At 44.7% G+C, this 21,816-nt stretch overlaps 1 protein-coding gene across 1 annotated transcript in view; it reads left to right on the plus strand.

The window, feature by feature from the left end:
• The window catches only part of urb2 (URB2 ribosome biogenesis homolog), a 40,038-nt gene that overhangs the window by 6,010 nt on the left and 12,212 nt on the right, over window positions 1–21,816 (plus strand). Inside the window, exons 5-15 of the mRNA XM_080729895.1 lie at window positions 303–583; window positions 1,864–2,178; window positions 2,597–2,923; window positions 5,845–5,983; window positions 6,973–8,587; window positions 9,405–9,844; window positions 10,989–11,136; window positions 12,761–13,096; window positions 14,554–14,714; window positions 15,721–15,831; window positions 16,458–16,700. Of these exons, the coding sequence (XP_080586021.1) occupies window positions 303–583; window positions 1,864–2,178; window positions 2,597–2,923; window positions 5,845–5,983; window positions 6,973–8,587; window positions 9,405–9,844; window positions 10,989–11,136; window positions 12,761–13,096; window positions 14,554–14,714; window positions 15,721–15,831; window positions 16,458–16,700 (4,116 nt within the window). The remainder of the gene's footprint in view (window positions 1–302; window positions 584–1,863; window positions 2,179–2,596; window positions 2,924–5,844; window positions 5,984–6,972; window positions 8,588–9,404; window positions 9,845–10,988; window positions 11,137–12,760; window positions 13,097–14,553; window positions 14,715–15,720; window positions 15,832–16,457; window positions 16,701–21,816) is intronic.

The following is a 21,816-nucleotide window of genomic DNA, read 5'->3' on the forward strand; positions in this document are numbered from 1 at the left end:
CGATATACATCACTGGCCAGATGGCCAAGAATTGTCGCCCTGAGCCTGGCGTCTTACAAGTACTGTCTAAGTATTACTATTTGTGTTATGACAAGATAACAGTGAGAAAATTATGTAGCGATGAATGTTCTGGACACTTTATTGTTGATGCTTCTTTTCTTTTTTGCTTTGTTTACTCACTGTACACAACAATACTTATTTCTTTTCATACTTTCATGTAACTTTGTAACCTTAAACTGCTGTGCTGCCTCCAGGCGACTGATTTTCCCTCTTGGGATAATAAAGGTAACTTATCTATCTAGGAAGTAGCGGCGGCGGCGGCGTCCTCGGAGGATCAACCTATGAGCGATCATCCTGACACTTCGGAGCCGACCGCGCCGACCGTCTCGGAGCGTCCGGAGAGGTCGCGGGCGCCGCAAGGCGGCGTGGGGTCGGGTCAGCTGTTCGAAGCACTGCTCCAGGTGTTGTCCAGTTATTTATGGGTCCAGCGGCAACAGTCCAACCCCAACAGGGTCTTCACGGTGGTGACCAACCAGCTCATCCAACCCCTGCTGCTGCTCAGACACCTGCTGACCTCCGGCGGGTAGGCCTGTCACAATTATTACATAATCGTCTAATCCAGGGGTCTTCAACAGGGGGTCCGGGACCCCTAGGGGGTCCTCAGAGTTACTACAGGGGGTCCTCCAAATCTTTGTGTGATAGAAATCTCCTTCTTTATATTAACCATTTGAACCCTAGTGTCCATATTCTGAGAACTTAAGAGCTTTGGTGTAGGGGAAAAAGAGCAGACTAAGTATAGAGTGAGAAAGGTCAAGTTTATTAAGTATTGACCGTTCAAGTGGTTAAATATCTGAAAACACAAATTGACATGAATCCAAAATACACTGATGATGATTGTGCTGTCAAACAGTGAAACTACGGCATATGGAATCTGGGGGTCCCTGCTTCATCTCTCTCTCAGCTAAGGGGTCCTTGGCCTGAAAACGTTGAAGACCCCTGGTCTAATCGCAATTATTTTGTCATAATCGTCATAATCGTTTCCATTTTGAAAAATGTTCATATATTTTCAAACATTTTCCAAAATAGTGGAAATAGCAGAGCATTGTGACGCGTTGTGAGCTTGTAGATCGGCTATTTCCACTATCTATGTTCTTTTTAAAGCAGGGGTCTTCAACGTTTTCAGGACAGGGACCCCCAAACTGATGGGTAGATGGAGCAGGGACCCCCTACCTCGTAGGGTGGGGGTGGGGCCACAACATATATTTTATATGTATAGAATTGTGTTTCATGTAACATACCATGTTATTGTGCACTCAATACTATGCTATTAAAATAATAGATTAATATATTCATGCTTTTATATTAAACATGCATGTACAAGGCCGTACCACTGCCATTTATAAACATACCTTATTAACTGAGAACCAATGTCAATACTATCAATCTATCACTAACAATCTAGTATAAAGTCAAATATGTCAGTAATTTCCTTGTATATTTAGGTTATGTGTCATATCTGTCATGTGCAACTTCAAAGCCTAAAAGCCAAAAAAAAAGTAACTGTCGGAGCACCCGCTGGCCTGGTGGTTAAGGCGCATACCACATACTAGGCTATGATGCCTGCTGGCGTCGCCGGTTCGATTCCCGATCCGGACGACCTTTGCCACACGTCATTCCCCATCTCTCTCCCCATTTCCTGTCAGTCTACTATCCTATCAAATAAAGGCATAAAAAGCCCAAAAAACAATCTTAAAAAAAAAAAAAAAAAAAATTAACTGTCAACAACAAAAACACAATTAAATCGTTAATCGCAATCATTTGAGTGACAATTAATTGTCATGTAAAATTTCATAATGGTGACAGCCCTACCGGCGGAGAACAACAACACCACCTCCGCCCGCAGCTCAGCAGAGACCTCCGCGCCAAGATGGATGCCATCCTCCAATCGGCTCTCTTCCCTGCTGAACACCTGACCTCCTACAAGGAAGAGCTCCTCCCGTCCCCCAACAACAACAAGGAGGATTGTGGGAAACGCGGTCCTGGAGGAGGAGGCGGGGGGGTGAAGCAGGGCAGCCTGAGGCCTGTGGGCACCGTCTTGGGCAAGGTGAGCGCCGGCGGCTTCTGCCCGCCCGCCCAGCACTACGCCGTCAAGACCAGCGCCCTGCCACTGCTCCTCAGGTTAGGTTTGATTTGATTGGCTGATTAATTGGATCGCCATTAGCTTACTTTACAGCCACAGCAGCTACTGGGGTCTCAACTAGGGCATTAACCAAATGTTCGAATATTCAAATATCAAAGTCACTATTCGACGTTGTTCACCGAAGTCGAATATTAGCTTATTTTTATATTTTTATTGTTTTCTCTTTAAAAAATATATAGCCTAGTTTAGAAAGCTTGGCTAGATAGGAAGTCATAAGAATGAGTTGTAAATGCCCCTGATGGATGAATTTGTTAATGCTCTATACCAGGGGTTCTCAAACCTTTTTTGGCCGTGACCCCCAAAATAAAGCACTGCTTCTTTTTTTTTTTTACTTGTGAGAACAAATACAATTTAAACCTTTTCTTAATAATTACCTGGCGATCATTGTGTTAACAGGTTCTGTCTGGAGAACTATGGCAGCAAGTCCGGAGGAGGAGGAGGAGGAGGAGGAGGCGGACGGGACGAGGAGGAACAGAGGATGCTGTGTTTCTGTTTCCTCACCAGGCTGCTCCCCACCCTGGGCTCGGGTCTGGGGGCCAGCAGTGTGTCCCAGGGTCCTCTAGAGAGCTGGAGCCTGGCCCTGCTGGTTCTAGAGTCCCTGCTGGGCCAGACGCTGGCGGCCGGCGTCTACAACGTGGCAGCGGACAGAATCAGACACGGAGGGGCCCAGCTGGCCTTCTACAGGACGCTGGCCCAGCAGCTGCTGCACCAGGCCCAGCCAAGGTAGCACTGCCATGGGAGAAATAGAATGGAGAAATAGTATAGTAGAATTTTATACATTTTAAAACAAACAAACGAACACACATAAGAAATTCCATATTCCATTGAGTAGTGAAAATAGACGATCCTCAAGCTCGCAACGCGGCACAAAGTGTTGCGTTGTGCGCTTGTAGATCTGCTGTTTTCACTAGTTTGGGTTGCGGGTACACGTCTAATCTCTCTTTTTGGTTTCAACCTGAAAAGTTTGGGAACCACTGGGCGAGAAATCTCTGTTGTCAAACCCCTGATTTCACTCATCTGAATTTTCAACAAATGTTAGTTATCTAACCACCTCTATTGAACCTGTAAACAAAACACATTGAGACTAAAACCTCTTTTAGGAGTGTGGACTTGCCAAGAGAAGCGGCAATAAATGTTACATAGCTCTGCCAGTAACAACAAATGCAGGACAATAACAATGACAGACGTATAACATCCGTTAAAAAAACAATACCCACTACCTAGAATCTACAAAGTGACCAATATAAAACTATTAATAAAAACCCAAGAGCAACAACAACATTTGCTACGCGTCAAAGCAGGAGCAGTGTCTGGGAACTGTGCCCTTAGCAATCCTTTTAAAACTCACTAGAGGGATCACAAAAGAACATTTGAGTCTGGTCTGCAGGCCATTCCACCACCAGGGCCCAAAGAAGTCGGAAATATCTCCTATGGAATAGAGTTGTCACGATATGACATTTTACATGACGATTAATTGTCACTCAAATAATTGCGATTAACGATTTAATTGTGTTTTTGTCGTTGATAATTACATTTCTGTTTGGCTTTTAGGCTTTGAAGTTGCACATGGTAGATATGACACATAACCTAAATATACAAAGAAATTACTGACATATTTGTCAACGTTCTACTTGACAAATACATTGATAGTGGAAATAGCCGATCTACAAGCTCACAACGCGTCGCGATGCGACGCTTGGTGAGCTTGTAGATCCGCTATTTCCACTATTTCTGAAAATGTTTGTCAATGTATGAACATTTTTCAACATTCACGATTATGACGATTATGACAAAATATTTGCGATTATGTCAAATAATTACGATTAGACGATTATGTAATAATTGTGACTGCCCTACTATGGAAGCTTGTTGGTACTTCCTGCTACAGTTAGGCTTGGTCCATATTTATTCCTCCATACCCACGAGTTTGATATTATCATCCACAATGTTACTTTAAAAATGGCCAACTTCAAACAGCATAACACAGTACTATATAAAAGAGAGAGAGAGAGAGCAGTTGTAGACAGCCGTCACAAGCAGGGCGTCCCCGGCAAATCTATCCATTTATGTGTTGGCTATTGAAAAATAGAAGATATACAAGCTTGTAGATCTGCTATTTTAGACAAATCGTGTTTTTTTTTTTTTTGCAAATCTTTGAATATATATTTTTTAAACCGAACATTTGTAACTCAAATATTTGCTTCTGGGTGTTGTTTCTAGAACAACATATTTTGAGATGGTGGTCCATTTTGAGGATCCATTGACAGGAAAATGTTGAGAACCACTGATTTAGAAGAAGGATTTAGAAGACATTTGTAGAATCGGGTCAAAATATAATACAAAAAATAGCAGGTCTACAAGCTCGCAGCGTGCGAGCTTGTTTTAGCTATTTTTCAATAGCTAAAACAAAATAATGGTTAAAGCGGTTCAAGTATAGCATGACACAGATGCATTCCAGGTCTTAACTCATTGATTGCTCTATCACAAGTTTCGCGATCACGAAATTGCATGTTTGACCCCCATACCAACCCCATCTTTCAAACATGGCAGCCATGTTTGTTTACATTTAAAGAAAACATAATGGCTGCTATCTCATGAATGCCTGAACGGATTTCCAAGCGGATTTTTTGTTTATGATCTCTGCATGGGCGTGCATGATCCGTGCACTATGAATTACATGGAAGTCTATTGAGACTTGAGGCATCCTGGCACTTTGGCAGCCATTTTTTAAATGCAGCGAATTAGTTGAAGGCCTTATGACATAAATATTTTTAAAAATGTTTAGGCTTTTTTTTTTTTCATGTTTCCTGACCTCAATTACACCCCCCCCAAAAAAACGTAACTTTCAACATTCAGTGGTTGTTCTGTAATCTGTAGTTATTTTGAATAATTAGGCTCAGAAAAGGGAGTTCATTGGCCTCTGGACGAACGCATCATCGTCCAGGGGAGGGTGTGGTTATATCACCTTTCCACTGTGTTTGTATTTTTCCAATGCACCATTTACCATTTACCTGTGTTACTTTCCGCTGTGTTTGTATCGTTCCAATGCACCATTTTTACCATTTACCACTTGTTGCGTTCCAAAAGAAGCAACGATTAACAGGAAAGTTCCTGAAGTACGACACCTACAGGAATCTCGGTATACTATCTTTGCAAGTCAAAATGCAACAGAACACAGAGAGACAAAAATCAAACCTCGGTTCGAAGTGAGGCGGTGAATTTTTATTCTGTGTTCTAGAGCTATGAAATCTGTGTTCTAGATCTATACATTCTGTGTTCTAGGTCTATACTTTCTATGTGTTTTAGTTCTATATTTTTATGAATTCATAATGAATGAATGATTTTGTCTGGAGGGCCAAAATTGTCATGTGAAGCTTGACCAATCCTCAATACTGCATGCACGGGACATGACACGGACACGGGACTCCTTGGAAGCCTATGGGACAGACTGTACGGGACAGACAAAGCCACTCCTTGGAAGCGGCTTTCACCGCTTCAAAAAAACTGCCATGGTTTTAACATTTTAACACACGTTTTAAGGACCAGGACAAAGACTGTTATGATTGGTAAAAACAGCATGTCATAATTGCTTTAAGTGGTTAAATGTAGCAGGTGAACTAAGCTCCTGTCATGTTGTTGTGCAGCACTCCAGCCTGGTACCGCTGTGTGAACGTCCTCCTGGCTCTGAACCACCTGATCCTGGAGCCCCACCTGGAGCAGCTGTTCTCTGCAGCCTGGGTGGACTCTGAGTGCATGGAGCCCCGCGTCCACAGAGCCAGACAGGTCTGTGACCCTAACCCTGCGTCTAGCCGCACATTGAAACTAGATCAGGGGTCTTCAACGTTTTCAGGCCAAGGACCCCTTAGTTGAGAGAGCGATGAAGCAGGGACCCCCCACAACCTTTTCATGCATTCCATATAGTTTCATCGTTTGACAGCAAAATCATCAGTGTATTTTGGATTCATGTCAATTTGTGTTTTTCAGATATTTAACCACTTGAACTGTCTGTCATAAACTTGACCTTTCACTCTGTACTTTGTCTGCTCTTATTCCCCTCTACACCAAAGCTCTTTGCCAAAAACAGCCGATCTACGAGCTTGTAGATCTGCTATTTTTGGCTAAAGTTCTCAGAACATGGACGCTAGGGTTCAAGTGGTTAATATAAAAAAGGAGAAAAAAATGTTTCTATCACGCAAAGATTTGGAGGACCCCCTGTAGTAACTCTGGGGACCCCCTAGGGGTCCCGGTTGAAGAACCCTGCTCTAGATTTTTGTTTTAAATATGTTGAATCTAGGGTTGCAATACCACCCATTGGCAGCCAGTGCATCCAGACTGTTGTTTTTATTGTATTAAACAACGTCAAACTCGCCAACATTTCGGCTGTATGGAAAGCTTGAATTATCCTCTTTCTATCTGCAAAGTGTTTGATTCATAAAAACCCACCGCAGACATGTTATGAGAAATTCCGTGCAGGTGATTATTCTTCTGAGGCCGCAGACACACAGTTAAATCATGTGGCCTGTGCTTGTGCAGCGTCCAATTCATTCCCTATGGAAGCTTGCCTCTAGTTTCCTTAGGGAATGAAATGGACGCTGCTCCTCCCCCCGCCTCCCCCAGGGCACGCTTTAATAGTGTGAGTGAGGCCTAAGAGGCCCCAAGAAAGCACTATGACTTGTTTCCATTGGGGTCCTTTTTACTCGATTATTGAATACCCTTCAATAATCTTAACGAAAAGGTTTCTTTAGTCGCTGTGTTTTCCTCCTCCTCCACAGCTCTTGTTGTCGGCTCTCCTCCACACCTACACCAAGCTCCGTCAGCTCCCTCACCTCTTCTCCCAACTCCTCCCGGTCATCTGCCGGCCGGCCACCCCGGGCCTGGGGCGCCTCCTCCTCCGGCCCCCGCTGCTGTCCGAGGGCTTCTGCGCCTCCCTGAGTGACTGCCTGCTGGACACGCCTCCCTCCCAGAGTCTGGAGATCTGCTCCCTGGTGCTGGGGAGCGTCAGGACGTACGCTCTGCCTGCTCTGGGAAAGGAGCGAGCAGAGGAGGAGGAGGGAGGAAGGTGCGAAGAGTCCGGGGAAGGCGAGAGCAGAGCGATGGAGACGGAGTGTCGAGGGCTGGACGGCGACAAAGGAGACGCCTCCCTGAAGCTGCTCTCTCTCAGCCAGCTCCTCCACGCTCTGCTGTTCAGCGTGAAGACCCTGGACAACGCTTCTCCTCTGCCCCTGGTACAGCAGACACACGGCCTGATGGAGGAGACGGCACAGGCAGCCACGGCCCTGCTACAGCTGGCGTCCTCGCCCTCCCACGAGGAGAAGATCTCGACTGCAGGTCCGGAAACGGAAGGTGAGAGCAACATGGAGGTTTCAGATTCATCCCCACACCTGGAATCATCATCTCGCTGGAGGCAGACTACTCTGGAAGCAGCTCTCCTTCTCCGATACAGCTGGGTGGAGATGAGCGTGATGTTCCAAATCCACTGCAGCAGATACGCGGACGCCGAGACGCGGGGAGCGGCCGGCGCTTCAGTCCTGGCCCAAATGGAGGCTCTGCTCTCTGGGGAGGTATTGACAGATGGTCCCCGGGGCTTCCCCACCTCCTCCTCCTCCTCCAGCCACATGAGCCGCTACCTCATCAAACTCCTGACCTTGCAGCTGCTGAAAAAGGCGCTGTTAGACGGCCCTCTGCTGTCCGAACCCGGCACTGCGGCGACCCTGCGCAGGGCGGCGCAGTTCCTGGTAGCCAGAGACGAGCTGGAGGAGGCCGGCTCACACGGGAAGCAGACGTGGAACGGACAGGTGGGAAGTGTGGACTCCAGCTCCTATCACGTCGCTCACTGGTATCTCATCACCTCCAACCTGCCTCTGATCGCTCCGTACCTGGACGAGGAGGGCATGGCGTGCGTGGCGGACGTTCTTCTGGGCTCGCTGCTCGGTGGACAGCCGAGCGACGGGAAGGCCGACAGCCGAGTGCCGCCCGACGCTCTGTCCGTCTCGCTCATATCCTCGCAGTTCTTCCTGAGCCCTGCCCCGGTGGAGTCGCCTTCGCTGTACTCGGCCATCGTCGGGCGACTCCTGCGAAGGATCGCGGGACTTCTCGTGGCGTCGGGCGTACCCCGGGCTTGCCCCACGCTTCTCGAGTTTCGCGATGTGGGTTTCTTTTGTCCGGAGAAAGGCGACAGAGCGAAGCTAGAGGCTCTGGTGGAGGAGATGACCAGGTCCTCTCAGACGGGGGCGGTCGTGTCGCTGAGCGACGCGCAGGCGAAGGAGCTGCTGAACCTGCTCCGCGTGGCGTCGCAGCTGAACCCTGATGGGATGAACGCCCAGGACTTCTCCGGCCTCTTCCTCCTCCTGTTCCTCGCCCTGGTCTTCGCCTCCTCACAGCCAGACGGTAGGCCTGTCTCAATTATTACATAATCGTCTAATCGCAATTATTTGAGATAATCGCAGTTATTTGAGATAATCGCAGTTATTTTGGAGGATCGTCCGAATCGTTTCCATGTTGAAAAGTTGGAAAAATAGCAGAAATAGCAGATCTACAAGCTTGTAAGCTTGTAGATCTGCTATTGCCATGTAGTATATTGAAAGATACTTTTTTTTTTCTGACCACTGGGGGGCCTTTGACTTTGTGTTTTTCTGAGGGCTGTGGATCACATGAGTGTGTGTGTGTGTGTGTGTGTGTGTGTGTGTGTGTGTGTGTGTGTGTGTGTGTGTGTGTGTGTGTGTGTGTGTGTGTGTGTGTGTGTGTGTGTGTGTGTGTGTGTGTGTGTGTGTGTGTGTGTGTGTGTGTGTGTGTGCGAGCTCTCATTCACTCTGTTAAACAAACTCTGAAGCAGCCTTCATTCAAAAAGATCTAGCTTTGCATGGGATTATCGAAACCTGACAATTTTTCATGGCATCCATGGGCATGTTTGAGACCACCGATCTACTATATCTTAGTTGAGATGGATATGCTGTGACTACATTTAAAAAGATCAAATTCTGGCAATGAGGGGTTTTTTTTTGGTTAAATAAATCTGACATTGAGTGAGGTTAAATAGGTCAATAAGCTGCCCTGTGCAGCTTGTGATTATGAAGCCTAAATGGCAAACATAAATTAAGTTTGTATTCATATGTTCCAGTCTTCAACGCCAAAAACACAATTAAACAGTTCATGGCAGTTATTTGTGTGACAGTTAAACGTCAATTTAAATGTGTAACCATGACAGCCCTACCGGACGGCGAGGCCCCGGCCCTTACCCCTGCAGACGACACACCGGGAGACGACGCTCCCATCCTGGGCGAGCTGCTGAGCCTCCTGGCCTCTCTCCTGGAGGGTAGGAACTCCCCCAGCGTCCTCAAGCTGATGTACGGCAGCGTGCTGCTGCAGGCGGCCGTGTCCTCGCTCCTCTCCCGCTGCCACGGGGGAAGACTACGCCCGGCGAGCGCTTCCCATTGGTCGGCTCTCCTGAGAGAGACGCGGGGTTTCGTGCGCTCGCTGGTCCAGCTGATCGTACACAGGAACAGCAGCGTTCGGCTTAACCTGGAGCAGTTCACCTCCTACCTGACCGCTCTGGAGGAGCCGGGGACCCCCACCACCACCACCACCACGGACCACCGCCTGGCCGGGGTCCAGCTTCTCCTGGCCTCGCTGACCTCTCTCTCCCTGGTACGGGGGTTAACAATGAGTCTGAAATCTATTTAAACCATTTAGTCTAGGGGTCGACCGATATGGGATTTTCATGTTCAATTTCGATATTGATAAGTCGTGATCAAAGAGGCCAATAACCGATATTATGAACCGATATGCATTTTAAGTAAAAAAAAGATATCCCCCAATTTGAAATAGGGGTTAATTAATTTATATATTTTTCCCATCCTAAATGTCTAGAGGCTCACATCTAGTCGCCACATAATAGAATAGTGTTAAAAACATATTCCGCAGCAGGAAATCGGTGAAAATCAGTAACCAAGATGCAAAAAATAAATAAATAATTATAAAATTAAATAAATAGCTGATATACAAGCTCTGACTTGCACACATTTTCACGATTTTTCAATAGTTAATGCATAAAATAATGCTTAATTAATAATGTGTACCCGATCTAAATGGGTTAATTGCAATTAATTAATTGATTAAATTAAACGATTATAAATACAATATATGTATTTTTGCCAGACCCATGAAATGGGTAGGCCTACATAAGCAAATGTCGGTCTGTCCGGTTTTTCTCCATAGATGGTCATGATGATGACATGATGATGACATGAGGGAGGGATAGACCGACAGACAAAGCCTTCATGTCATCACAATGACATGAGGGAGGGACAGACCGACAGACAAAGCAAAAGGCTTTGTCTGTCGGTCTGTCCCTCCCTCTTTTCTCCATATTTGGTCACAATGATGTCACAAATGATGATGACATGAGGGAGGGACAGACAGCCTATAAAGGGACAGACAGCCTATAAATGTACCATTAAATGTATAGGCCCAGAGGGTTGGCAGAACCGGGGTCTGGCACAACCAGGTTGACCTGGTCTAGTTATTTATTGATGTTTACTTTGTGTAGTGAAAGTTACATGTACTGTATGGTGTTTGTGATATCAAATGCGAGATTATCATAATCACAGTAATCCTTAATCAGATACCTCGTATTCATCTAATAACCTCAGGCCGTCGATACAGAGCCTTGAATAAAAAAGAAATAAGGGGCTTAAACAGCTTTGTGCCCACCTCCATCAGATTACTGAACATCTAAATCTGGTGGAGTATGTCTGGATTAATCTATAATTATTTGCATCCCTACTCCCAGGCCATGGCCTCCAACCTGGGGAAGAGTCCACCACTGGACGGCACGTTGACCCAGCTGCTCGCCGCCACCACGGCCGCGATGGGACGAGCCGTGGGGGCCGTCCTGAAGACTCCGGCCGACCCGGACAACCCGGCCGGCGCCGCCTTGGGTAGGGATTTGAAAATGTCATATCACGATTATTGTGACCAAAATAATTGTGACTTTACGATATTATCGCAATATTCATTTCAAAATATGCCTAATACTCTTAACTAAAATGCCAATATCATTCACCTGACAACCAGGCACACTTAATGGACTAGTGGATGTGGCCACATAATAAAAATCAAACCTCGGTTCGAAGTGAAGCGGTGGACAGATAAAACCTCTATTCTGAATGTATTTTTCATCTGTTTTGATAATCTGCAATAGATACTGCATGTACAAGACAGATAAACCCTGAAGGCCAAATTATCATGTGAAGCTTGACCAATCCTCAAAGTATCCATTCATCTAACCGGGAGGGACACCACACATTTTGCTTTTTGAAAAAGCCTATTCATTCTGGACTGATATTTTGCACGTACGGGACAGGAAAAACCTGTTCATTCTGGCCTGGAGTGACCATATATGGACATGAGGTGACATACATTGTGTTTTTGAAAAACCCTGTTCATTCTGGACTGAGATCACCATATATGGTAATTAAACGGACATTCTGTTTTTGAAAAAGCCTGTTCATTCTGGACTAAAATGACCATATATGGGCGTGATACACACAAAGCCACTCATAGGAAGCGGTTTTCACCGCTTCAGAAACATAATTAGTGTGGTTGCCCGACAGGGCAACACACTGTAGTCCTGGGGAAACTGTATTTATAGATAAACCTTATTCTAGATAAATTATTTCTGAATGAGAATCAATAGGGAATAAATGTGATAGGGAATCAATGGGAGTGGTAATCAATAGGGAATCAATGGGAGGGAATCAATTGGTGGAGCTTCACATGACAGTTAGCTTGCTGCAGAATATAGATTAGTCACGTCGGCAACCACACTTGCAATTTCCAATTGCATATTTCTAGTTAACACTTTCTGTACACTTTTCTTGGAGAAAACAATCTTCCTCCTAGTATAATCATAATACCTGATCATTGTGTTTTAGAGGGAAAACATCATGGCACCCTATCTTTAAAGTTGTACCATGTAACTTTTTTTATAAAACAAATCTTAAAATTGTCCTAACTGTTAAATCGCTAAAGTTTTAGAACACCCACTCCGTTATTTTCAGCTTCTGAAGCCTTCTCTTTATATGTTTTCTATGATCCTGGCCGTGGACCGGATTTCGCGCCAAAATGACGTAATCTGCATCATCTGTATACGTTGTGTATACGTTGCCCAATCACATCGCCGATCATGCACACATGGTACACTACCGGCCAATCACAGCTTATCTGCTCTGGTCTCCAGGAAGCGCCTCCGCTTGGCTACAGTGTTTACCATGGTGAAGGATTTTAACCTCTTAATCCACAAATCTTGGCCAGAAAATTACGTTCTACCATGCGTTCTACCCCTCCACGGATTACTATCGGTCGCGGTGGTTTGCGGCGCCGCTCCGGTGGTCCGCGGCGGTGGTCCGCGACGACTCCGGCCGAAAAACGACCGAAAAAAGCAATACCGCTACTGACCACTAGTTGACCTTACACAGTATAGCTTTAAAATCTCTGCGATACGATTATTGTGAGTGATTCTTTAAATCAGGATAAATAATGATTATGGTCCTATCCCTGTAGCCCTGGGCCAAGCCTTCCTGGTGGACGTGGTGAGAGCCATGCTGCGATGCGAGCTGTCCTGCCTGGGTGACCAGGAGGAGGAGCCCGCTCACATGACCCTGTACCGCCGCTTCAGCCACCAGCTCCTCAGAGAGATCAACTCGGACGCCGCCGCCCGGCCCGTCGACTTCCTGCTGGCTGCCCTGCGCTTCCTGTCCGTCTTCTACCGCGCCGTGCGAAGGGGGAGGGAGAGGGAGGAGCGAGCCACAGAGGAGGAGGAGGAGAAGAAGAGGAGAGGAGAGGAGATGGACGAGCTTTACGTTCACATACTGCTGAACGTGTACAAGCTGCTGGCAGGTAGATTATAGGGGTAAAAAAAGCAAAAAAAAAAAAGGCCGGTCACTTTCACCATTATTTTATACTTTGCCTATTCAAAAATAGCAGTTCTACAAGCACGCAGCGCAGCACCGAGCGCAGCGCTGCGAGCTTGTAGACCTGCTACAACTCGGTGCCACACTGTGAGCTTGTATATCTGCTATTTATCAATAGTTAAAGGATAAAATAATGGTTAAAGTGGTTCAAATCTAACGTGACACTAATTGAATCGATTCCCAAATGTCAACATTTTTGGTTAGCAGAAGTATTGAGTATTGTTATTGTTATTGTCGTTTTCTTTTATTTTTTTACTAAAATGACTCTTCCATTTCTTTATATTCTATAAAGATAATGGAAGTGAATTAATCTGTTTTCATTATGGATCTTAAGAAAGCACTTTGTTTATTAGTCACACAGTGAGGGGGAAATAAATCGATGTATTGGAATCGATGAATTATAATTGAATCGTAGTCCTCTGAATCAGAATTGGTACGTACCTAGCGATTACCGCCCCTAGTAAATTATAGGTGTAAAATGTATCTGTTGTTGTCCTAACTTACATGGAGTCACCCGTTTTACACACAACTGCCATATAAATCTATGATCCACCTCCAAACAAAGTCTGCAACCCCTGTGTCATCCTGGATCCCACCATCTCCTTCCAATCCCCCCAAACATTGCCCGATTCCGTCCCACACCCACACTATCCCGAACTGCTGCAGATACACTCATCCATGCCTTCATCACATCCAGACTCGATTACTGCAATAGCCTTCTTTATGGTGCCACCTCCAAAGTACTGAAGAAACTTCAATATGTGCAAAACTCTGATGCCTGCCTCCTTACCAAAACCTGATCAAGAGATCACTTCACCCCAGTTCTCCATGACCTCCATTGGCTCCCAGTAAAACAAAGAATTGATTTCAAAATACTGATCACCACCTACAAGGCCCTCAATAACCTGGCTCCCTGCTATCTGTCTGAAGTCGTCAAACCTCATGTTCCCTCCCTCCCCCCCCAGGTCTGGCAATGCCAACCTCCCGGAATTTAACAAAAAAGAAATTAATACAAAAAACACACCTGGGGTGACAGGGATTTTTCAGTTGAAGCCCCCACCCTCTGGAACCCACTCCCACCTCACCTAAAAGCCGCCCCCACCCTTGCTGTGTTCAAAGCCTCCCTCAAAACCCACCTTTTAAGACTTTCTTTCCCTACCTTACTCTACTCTCCCTCTCTGCTATTTTAATCTGCCTTTTAAATATCTCTCTCAATAAAGTTGTTTTTTACTTTTCATAATTCTGTTTTGTAAAGTGACTTTGGGTACCTTGAAAAGCACTATATAAGTCGGATGTATTATTATGAAAAGATTCAAATAAAATTCATGTCCAATTCTGAAAGTTCCTACATGACACATTTTCACGGTGTTTGTTTACTTTCAGCTCCCTGGCTGTCATTCAGTGATGTGTGTGAACTGGAGCCAGCTGTAGAGGAGCTCCTGCGCCCCCTGCTGGAGAAGAGCACCACAGAACAGTTCAACCAGCTGCTGCTGCTGGTCAGAGAGGGACTGGATGCCAGCAAACTGAGAGCTGGAAACCACAGGGTTAATTACTATTATTATTATTATTATTATTATCTTACTAATATGATATGATATAGTACTTTGTCATGCGACACAGCAGCCATGTATACAAAACATATATACAAACATTTAACAGAAAGGAACAAACAATCATAAGGATATACAGACAAGAGCAATATCCAATGCCTCGCCTACCCCTGGCCAAACTCATGATTAAGCCTTAAAGTCGACTGATGGACAAAGGACCTTTTTAGTCTGACCTTATTGTATTTGTATGCTGGAACAGCGTATCTCCTTCCTGAAGGCAGCAAACTGTATTCTCTATGCAACACATGGCTATTGTTAGAGGTAATATTTCTATAATCCCAGAGGCCTCTGCCTTATCGTTGTCAGGGGATGGCCAGAGCAGAAACACTCAAATTCAACAAGTGTTTTCTCCCACAATATTCCCCAGTGGTCTGGCCAGTGGCCACGGTACAGGCTATCTTTCCCACTTTCAATAGACTAACATGATGTATGATGTAACTTGAAAGCTAGAAAGTAGAAAGATTGCTACGGAAATTGCAAGTGTGGTTGCCGTTTTTGCATTTTCCCATTCAAGTCAGTTAGGGGTTACTTATAGAGTAACTTTCAGCCCATGATGAGGAAGCAGCAAAAACGTTATCGAGTAGCCTTTAGCCAATGAAGAAGCTGCATAAAGGTGACGTCACCGAGAGAATGCTGCTTCCTCATTGGCTAAAGGTTCCTCCATAAAGTTGAAACGGAACAATAATATGTTGCCCTATAGGCAACCACACTAATAAAGGTCCACAGACACATTGAGAGGACCATTTTTGGTTATTATTTTAAGATTAGAGCATTTGAAGTGGTCAAACTAGCAACATATGGAAGCATCTTCCATAAAATCGTAATAGTCTCACTGTCTCACACATTAGGACTTGGCCGTTCAACACATTCAGTCATGGGATTTGATCTTGCTCCATGTGATCCTTGGATCGATGGATCAAATGATGATGTTTGTGTGCAGGAGGTGTTGTCTGCGGTAACCATGGTGAAGCTGGTGTCAGGCTGTGATCTACCAGAGGCCTGTTCTAAAGCACTGTGGCTCATAGCACCACAGATCATCTCTACTATGGTGGTGAGAGAACACACACTCATTTAGGCATTTAGCAGACACTCTTTAACACACTCTGCCTAAAACGGAGATGTCAGTAATCTCCGGATATCAGTTAATGCAAGTATATTAATGTCACCGTTCGCTACTGTACGGACCATCCGTGGTTGCTGGGAGACAAATGCATGCAAAGATATCCCGGAAATGAAAAGAACTTCTCCATCCGGGTTCAACTTCTTTTGCAGGGAGATGCGATTATCTCTGGATCTAGGTTTCCACAGCGCCAACGCTGTTTAGTGGACACTAGGTGAAGCTACAACAACCGGAGATTTGCGCGCGATCGCCCTCGAAAATGGGTAGAAACACTGAAAAACCCTGGCACTGGTTACAGAAAAAAATAATTAATACCTGTCAGAGAATGTGTTAATCCAGAGCGATTTACAATAGCAAGGTAATACATCAATAGCATAGAAATAGTAATCTAAGAAAAACACAGGTAAACCAAGTACCTATTCAGTAAAAGCTTTATAATCCCCCCGTCCCAAATGCTATCTAAATTACATTGTCATTGAGTGTAGGTAAGTGCTGCAGTAGTGCTACGGGCACGTGTTTGTTGGCTCGCGTGTTGTAACTTTTCAACTTGTTTTCAGTTCCTGGTGCGAGCGTCCAGTCAGGACCACTCCCTCACCCTCCAGCTCACGGTTCCCACGGTAACCTCCATGACAACGCTGCTGCGCCAGGGGGAGGGGCTCCTCTCCAACCCGCAGCATGTGACCACGGCTCTGGGCGCTCTCCAGTTGGTTCCCCTGGACCACCTGACCCCGTCCGTCTACCAATCAGCTTTCCTCTCTGTTCACGAAGGTCTCTTCACCATTATGCAGTGTCATCCTCAGGTATGGATGGATGGATGGATGGATGGATGTGGATGGATGGATGGATGGATGGATGGATGGATGGAGTGGTCCGATTAGGCCTGTCACAATTATTACATAATAATCGTCTAATCACAATTATTTGACATAGTCGCATTTCTTTTTGTCATAATTATAAGTATAAAGTCAAATATGTCAGTCATTTCTTTGTATATTTGTGGTTTAGGTGTTATGTGTAATATATCTGCCATGTGCAACTTCAAAACCTACAAGCCAAACAGAAATGTAATTGTCAACGACAAAAACACAATTAAATTGTTAATCGCAATTATTTGAGGGACAAATAATCGTCATGTAAAATGTCATAATCGTGACAGCCCCAGGTCCGATACCAGTATCGACAAAGCTGCCGATACTGGTATCGGCAAAATAAATGCTGGTATCGGCGGGTATTCCAGGCTATACCAGAGAAGGGTTGCCCACCTGCCCCTGGCAGGTAAATACAACTTTGGGGCAGGTGGAGCGCTCTGTCTTCTGGTCTGTGGAATGTAAAATAAGAGCACTGTTGCTACACTTAAAAATATAAAATAACCAGTAAGACTCCCTAATCGGGAGGTAAGCGACCGTCAGGTCACATGTAAAAGAGGGCTGTAAGTGGCATTGGTTCCTGGGTGTAGGGGGATGTGTGTGGCAAATGTATTGCATTGTTTGGGCCAGAGAATGTGTGGTTTAGCAGTGACATGGTTGTGTTTCTGTCGGCAGAGATATGTCATTATGTAGGTGGTGCAAATGTGTAACATAGGTGTTGTGTTGAAATATGACAAGCACAGATTATGTTGTGGGGAGCACAGTGGCTGAGTGATGAAAAAGCAGACAGGCGTATTCATTTAGATGGCGTTTATTGTAGAAGAGTCAGCTTGACAGTGCAGTGACATGTAGCAAAGAAGACAGCAAAGATATAAGTTAAACACTTGCAAGGTGTGACAGAGTGTCTCACATTAATATGGCTCGCAGTTGTGCAAGTTTGTGAAACCAAATGAGAGTTAAAGTAGACATATAGGCAGGCAGAGAGACAGAGGAGAGCAGGATGTGTCTAATTTGTGGGAGAGTGAAGAGGAGAATTTGTACAGGCGCAGAGTCAGAGCAACAGAATGGCGTAGACTAAGTAATGAAGCAGTGAGATTTAGGGCCTCCACCTCTCACGTCATACGGGCAGCCATAGTTACAACTGGAATGTTGAATCTCCATATATGGAGATAACCTACGCATCACACAAAGTCTGACCTCACCAGCCCATACTTGGGCATGGACGACTTATATCTCCATATACGGAGATGGCCATATATGGAGATACGATGACATCACAGAGTCCACAGCTGATGATGTGGCGTGATGTCATACAATACACAAACAAGCCCTATATAAAGGGGCAATTCTCACCAGGGAAGAGAGCATTCCTCGACTCAGATCTCCATATATGGAGATAACCTACGCATCACACAAAGTCTGACCTCACCAGCCCATACTTGGGCATGGACGACTTATATCTCCATATACGGAGATGGCCATATATGGAGATACGATGACATCACAGAGTCCACAGCTGATGATGTGGCGTGATGTCATACAATACACAAACAAGCCGGTGGCGGAGATATGAGTTGGGGAAAAGTGTGACATGACGGACAGACTGACAGACAGCCGGTGGAGGTTTTGGTAGTAAATGCGACCTGATGGTCGCAACAAGTGTGAACCCATAGTCATATTCATAGCTATATAGGTATTTGGCATACAAATTGAGGTATGACATTTGTTTTGTTTTTGCACCAGAAAGTAAAAAAAAAAAAAAGAACAGTAAACAGTGAACAGTAATTTTATAATGGACTATTTACATTTCGGACAAGTGGGTATGACCTAGTAGAACATACAGTAGAAAATACAGTAAGAGATAAAAAACAATAAAACAATAAAAACAAGAGTAGATCCGAGTTCAGCTGGGAAAGGCAATTTTGAATAGGTGGGTTTTCAGAGCGGTTTTGAAGGTGGGAAGGGAGGGGGCGTCTCTGATGCATTTAGGGAGTTCGTTCCAGAGGGTAGGGGTGGCCACTATATGACGACACATTGTGAAATATCTCTGTTTTCACAATGCTGTACCCCCTCCAACTGTATGTATTGCGTTATTGGGTGGATTCATTTCCCCATCACTGCTGAGTGACCAAGTTTAGTTAACTTCTGCATTTGTCTGCATTTGTCTGCGTTTGTCGTTTCAAATGACCCTTCGCCCAATTAATGCATTTATATCCCTTAACAGAAAAATAACCAGAAAATACATATCCCATTTCATCACAAATATTTTACACGGATCTTACAGGGATCTTCAACAAGGGGTCTGGGACCCCTAGGGGGTCCTCAGAGTTACTACAGGGGGGGCACCAAATCTTTGTGTGATAAGAACTTTGTTTTTACATTAAACAGTTGGACCCTTGCATCCCTATTCTGAGGAGAACATTAGCCAAAAATAGCAGATCTACAAGCTCCCAGTGCCTTACAGTAGATCAGCTATTTTTGGAAAAGAGGTTTGGTGTAAAGGGGGAAAATACCAGAACAAGTACAGAGTGAAAGTTCCAGTTGTCCAGCTTAAGTTGAAGCAAACAAGTTGTGTTTAAATATCTGAAAGATCACCTCAACAGGAATCCAACATGCACTGATGATAGTGCTGTCAAACAAGTGAAAACATTCAATCTGTATAATTTTATACAGTATGTAGTGGGGGGTCCCTGCTTCATCTCTCTCTCAGCTAGGGGGTCCTTGGCATGAAAAAGGTTGACGATCCCTGATTTAGTTCATTTCGTACTTTAGTATGATCAATACGGGTGTCGCTCTCCATTCCGACATGTCGCCACTCCGAAATTGACTTCGTCTTGTCGGAGTGGCAACACTTCCATAGAGGTTAAGTTTAGGGTTAGGGTTAGAGATAGGGTTAGTGTCGGAATGGAGACATGTCGGAAAGGAGACATGTCGGAGTGGCGGGGTGTAACCGATCAATACTGTTTATTAACTTACATTATCAAACATATAATTTTCCAAAAGTCTGTCTGTCTGTCTGAGTGTCTGAAACAGCGTTTCTCCTCAGTGGCTGGAGCAATTGATCTGAAATCGCATCACCATTAGCATATGAACACACCTAACATAACTGTGAAGCCCTTTTGTCACTTTCACAAATCGTATGCTGTATATTAGCATTTTTATGGTATCTACTATCTATTCTGCATCTAGCATGAGGCTTATCTATTCTGCATCTAGCATGAGGCAACATGTTTAACCAGCTGTGTGCGTGCGTGCGTGCGCGGGGGGTTGTCTGGCCCTGTTACAGATGTTGTCCAAAAATCACACAGATCGATACACAGTATCTCTGTAGCCATTAAACGAAACGGGTATTTCTTACATTGATGCTCCTACATATTATCATGTAAGCACCAGTTAAAGGAGCTATAGTCAACTTTTTCTTGAAAAACGGATGCTAAAATAAAAATAATGTTTTGAAAATATTTTATAAAAAGATAAGCTTCATATATGTGTTTCTATTAAAAAATGACTACAAAAAGCGTAAAATAATGATAAAATCATTTTGGCCATTGTCAGACCGACACTTTGTTTACATTCTTCTAGTCTATAGACTAGGATGTAAACAAAGTGTCGGCCCTACAATGAAAAAGTTGACTATAGCTCCTTTAAAGTTACTTTCCATCCCTCATATACTGTGTGCACACCCCATAACCCACACACTGCACATAATTTCAGAGCTCATATCTTTGAACGGGTAAGGGCTAGTTCTTATAATTATACGTTTTCATCATGTCCAACATTAGACCTGCAACTCTGTGCATCAGTGCGGCCAAGTTCCTCTTTCTTGAACACCCCTGTGATTGTGTAACGGTCCAGTACTTTTCCTCATGTGTGTCTCTGCATCACAGCATGCAATCTGTCTGCCCAAGTGTGTGGTAATCCTGTCTTATCTGTAGATTTTAGCAATAAGCATCCCACAAATAAGATTTTGCATCCAGCATTTAAGCATTGCAAAGTAGGGCTGTGAAAATTTGCCAAAAATAGCATTCGAATATTCGCCCAAAAATCCACCGTTGATTCGAATAAATTCGAATAATCGAAAATATCGAATAATTCGAAGCATTCGCAATTCGAAGCTGTTTATTCTAATCTTTTTTTTTTTTTTTTTTTTAAGAAACCTTTTTCTTTAATTATTTATTTCATTTGCATTGTTATATTGCTGTTGGTGTACTGACATATTAACTTGTTTATTATTGTGATATTTATATTATATATTGTGCTATCTGCTTATTGTAAGTCGCTTTGGATTAAAAGCATCTGCTAAATGCCTAAACTGTAAACTGTAGACAGTCGCGGTCGTGCAGCCAGGTCCGCGTTGGTCAGGGACGTGCCGTGCAAAGAATGCTATAGAGGCAGGGGCTGACATTTCTAAAAGGGCATTTTGGTGGACAATTCTCTCTTAAAAGGGCAGGGGCTCAAGCCCCGTTTGATGTCTGTGTGCACGTGCCTGGCAGCATCGCATCGTCGTTGCGAAGCGTCACAGCAGCAGCCTGTGATGGAGTTGGAACAGCCACGACATGAAACGAGCAATTTAATCACACCAATGGAGTATGTTTTGGTTTGAACCAAATTAGGTAGTCTACAAGAGTGTGACGGAGTTTTACCGTTACCGTGGCTGCGTGCGGGGAGAATGACTCGTGAGAGAAGAAATCCATGCTTTGTGTTTTTCGGTGGAGAAGTCTCGTTGTCCGGCTTCCCGTCACTACCAAATGAGTCGCACGTTTCAGCTTGACTCGTTAATCATTCTGAATCAACGTATTAAGTTTAAAAGCACTGAGTGTGCAGTGAACTGCAGTGCGAGGCGAGTGCATCTCTCCACTCCGTCGGAAAGGAGAGAGCCTTCCCTGCGGAGCGGACGACGGCCAGTGACAGTGTGAAGGGAAAGTTAAAAGCAGCTGGAGGTTTATTCTTCGCCGTATGACGGTGTTGCTAAATAGGCACCCTTAATGTACAAGCCCACAACGTATTGGATCAGCGACGCATTGTGGACCTGTAGATCAGCCCACTTTTG

This window comes from Nannobrachium achirus, assembly GCF_963921795.1.
Source record: "Nannobrachium achirus genome assembly, chromosome: 7".
In the NCBI taxonomy this organism is placed as follows: domain Eukaryota; kingdom Metazoa; phylum Chordata; class Actinopteri; order Myctophiformes; family Myctophidae; genus Nannobrachium; species Nannobrachium achirus.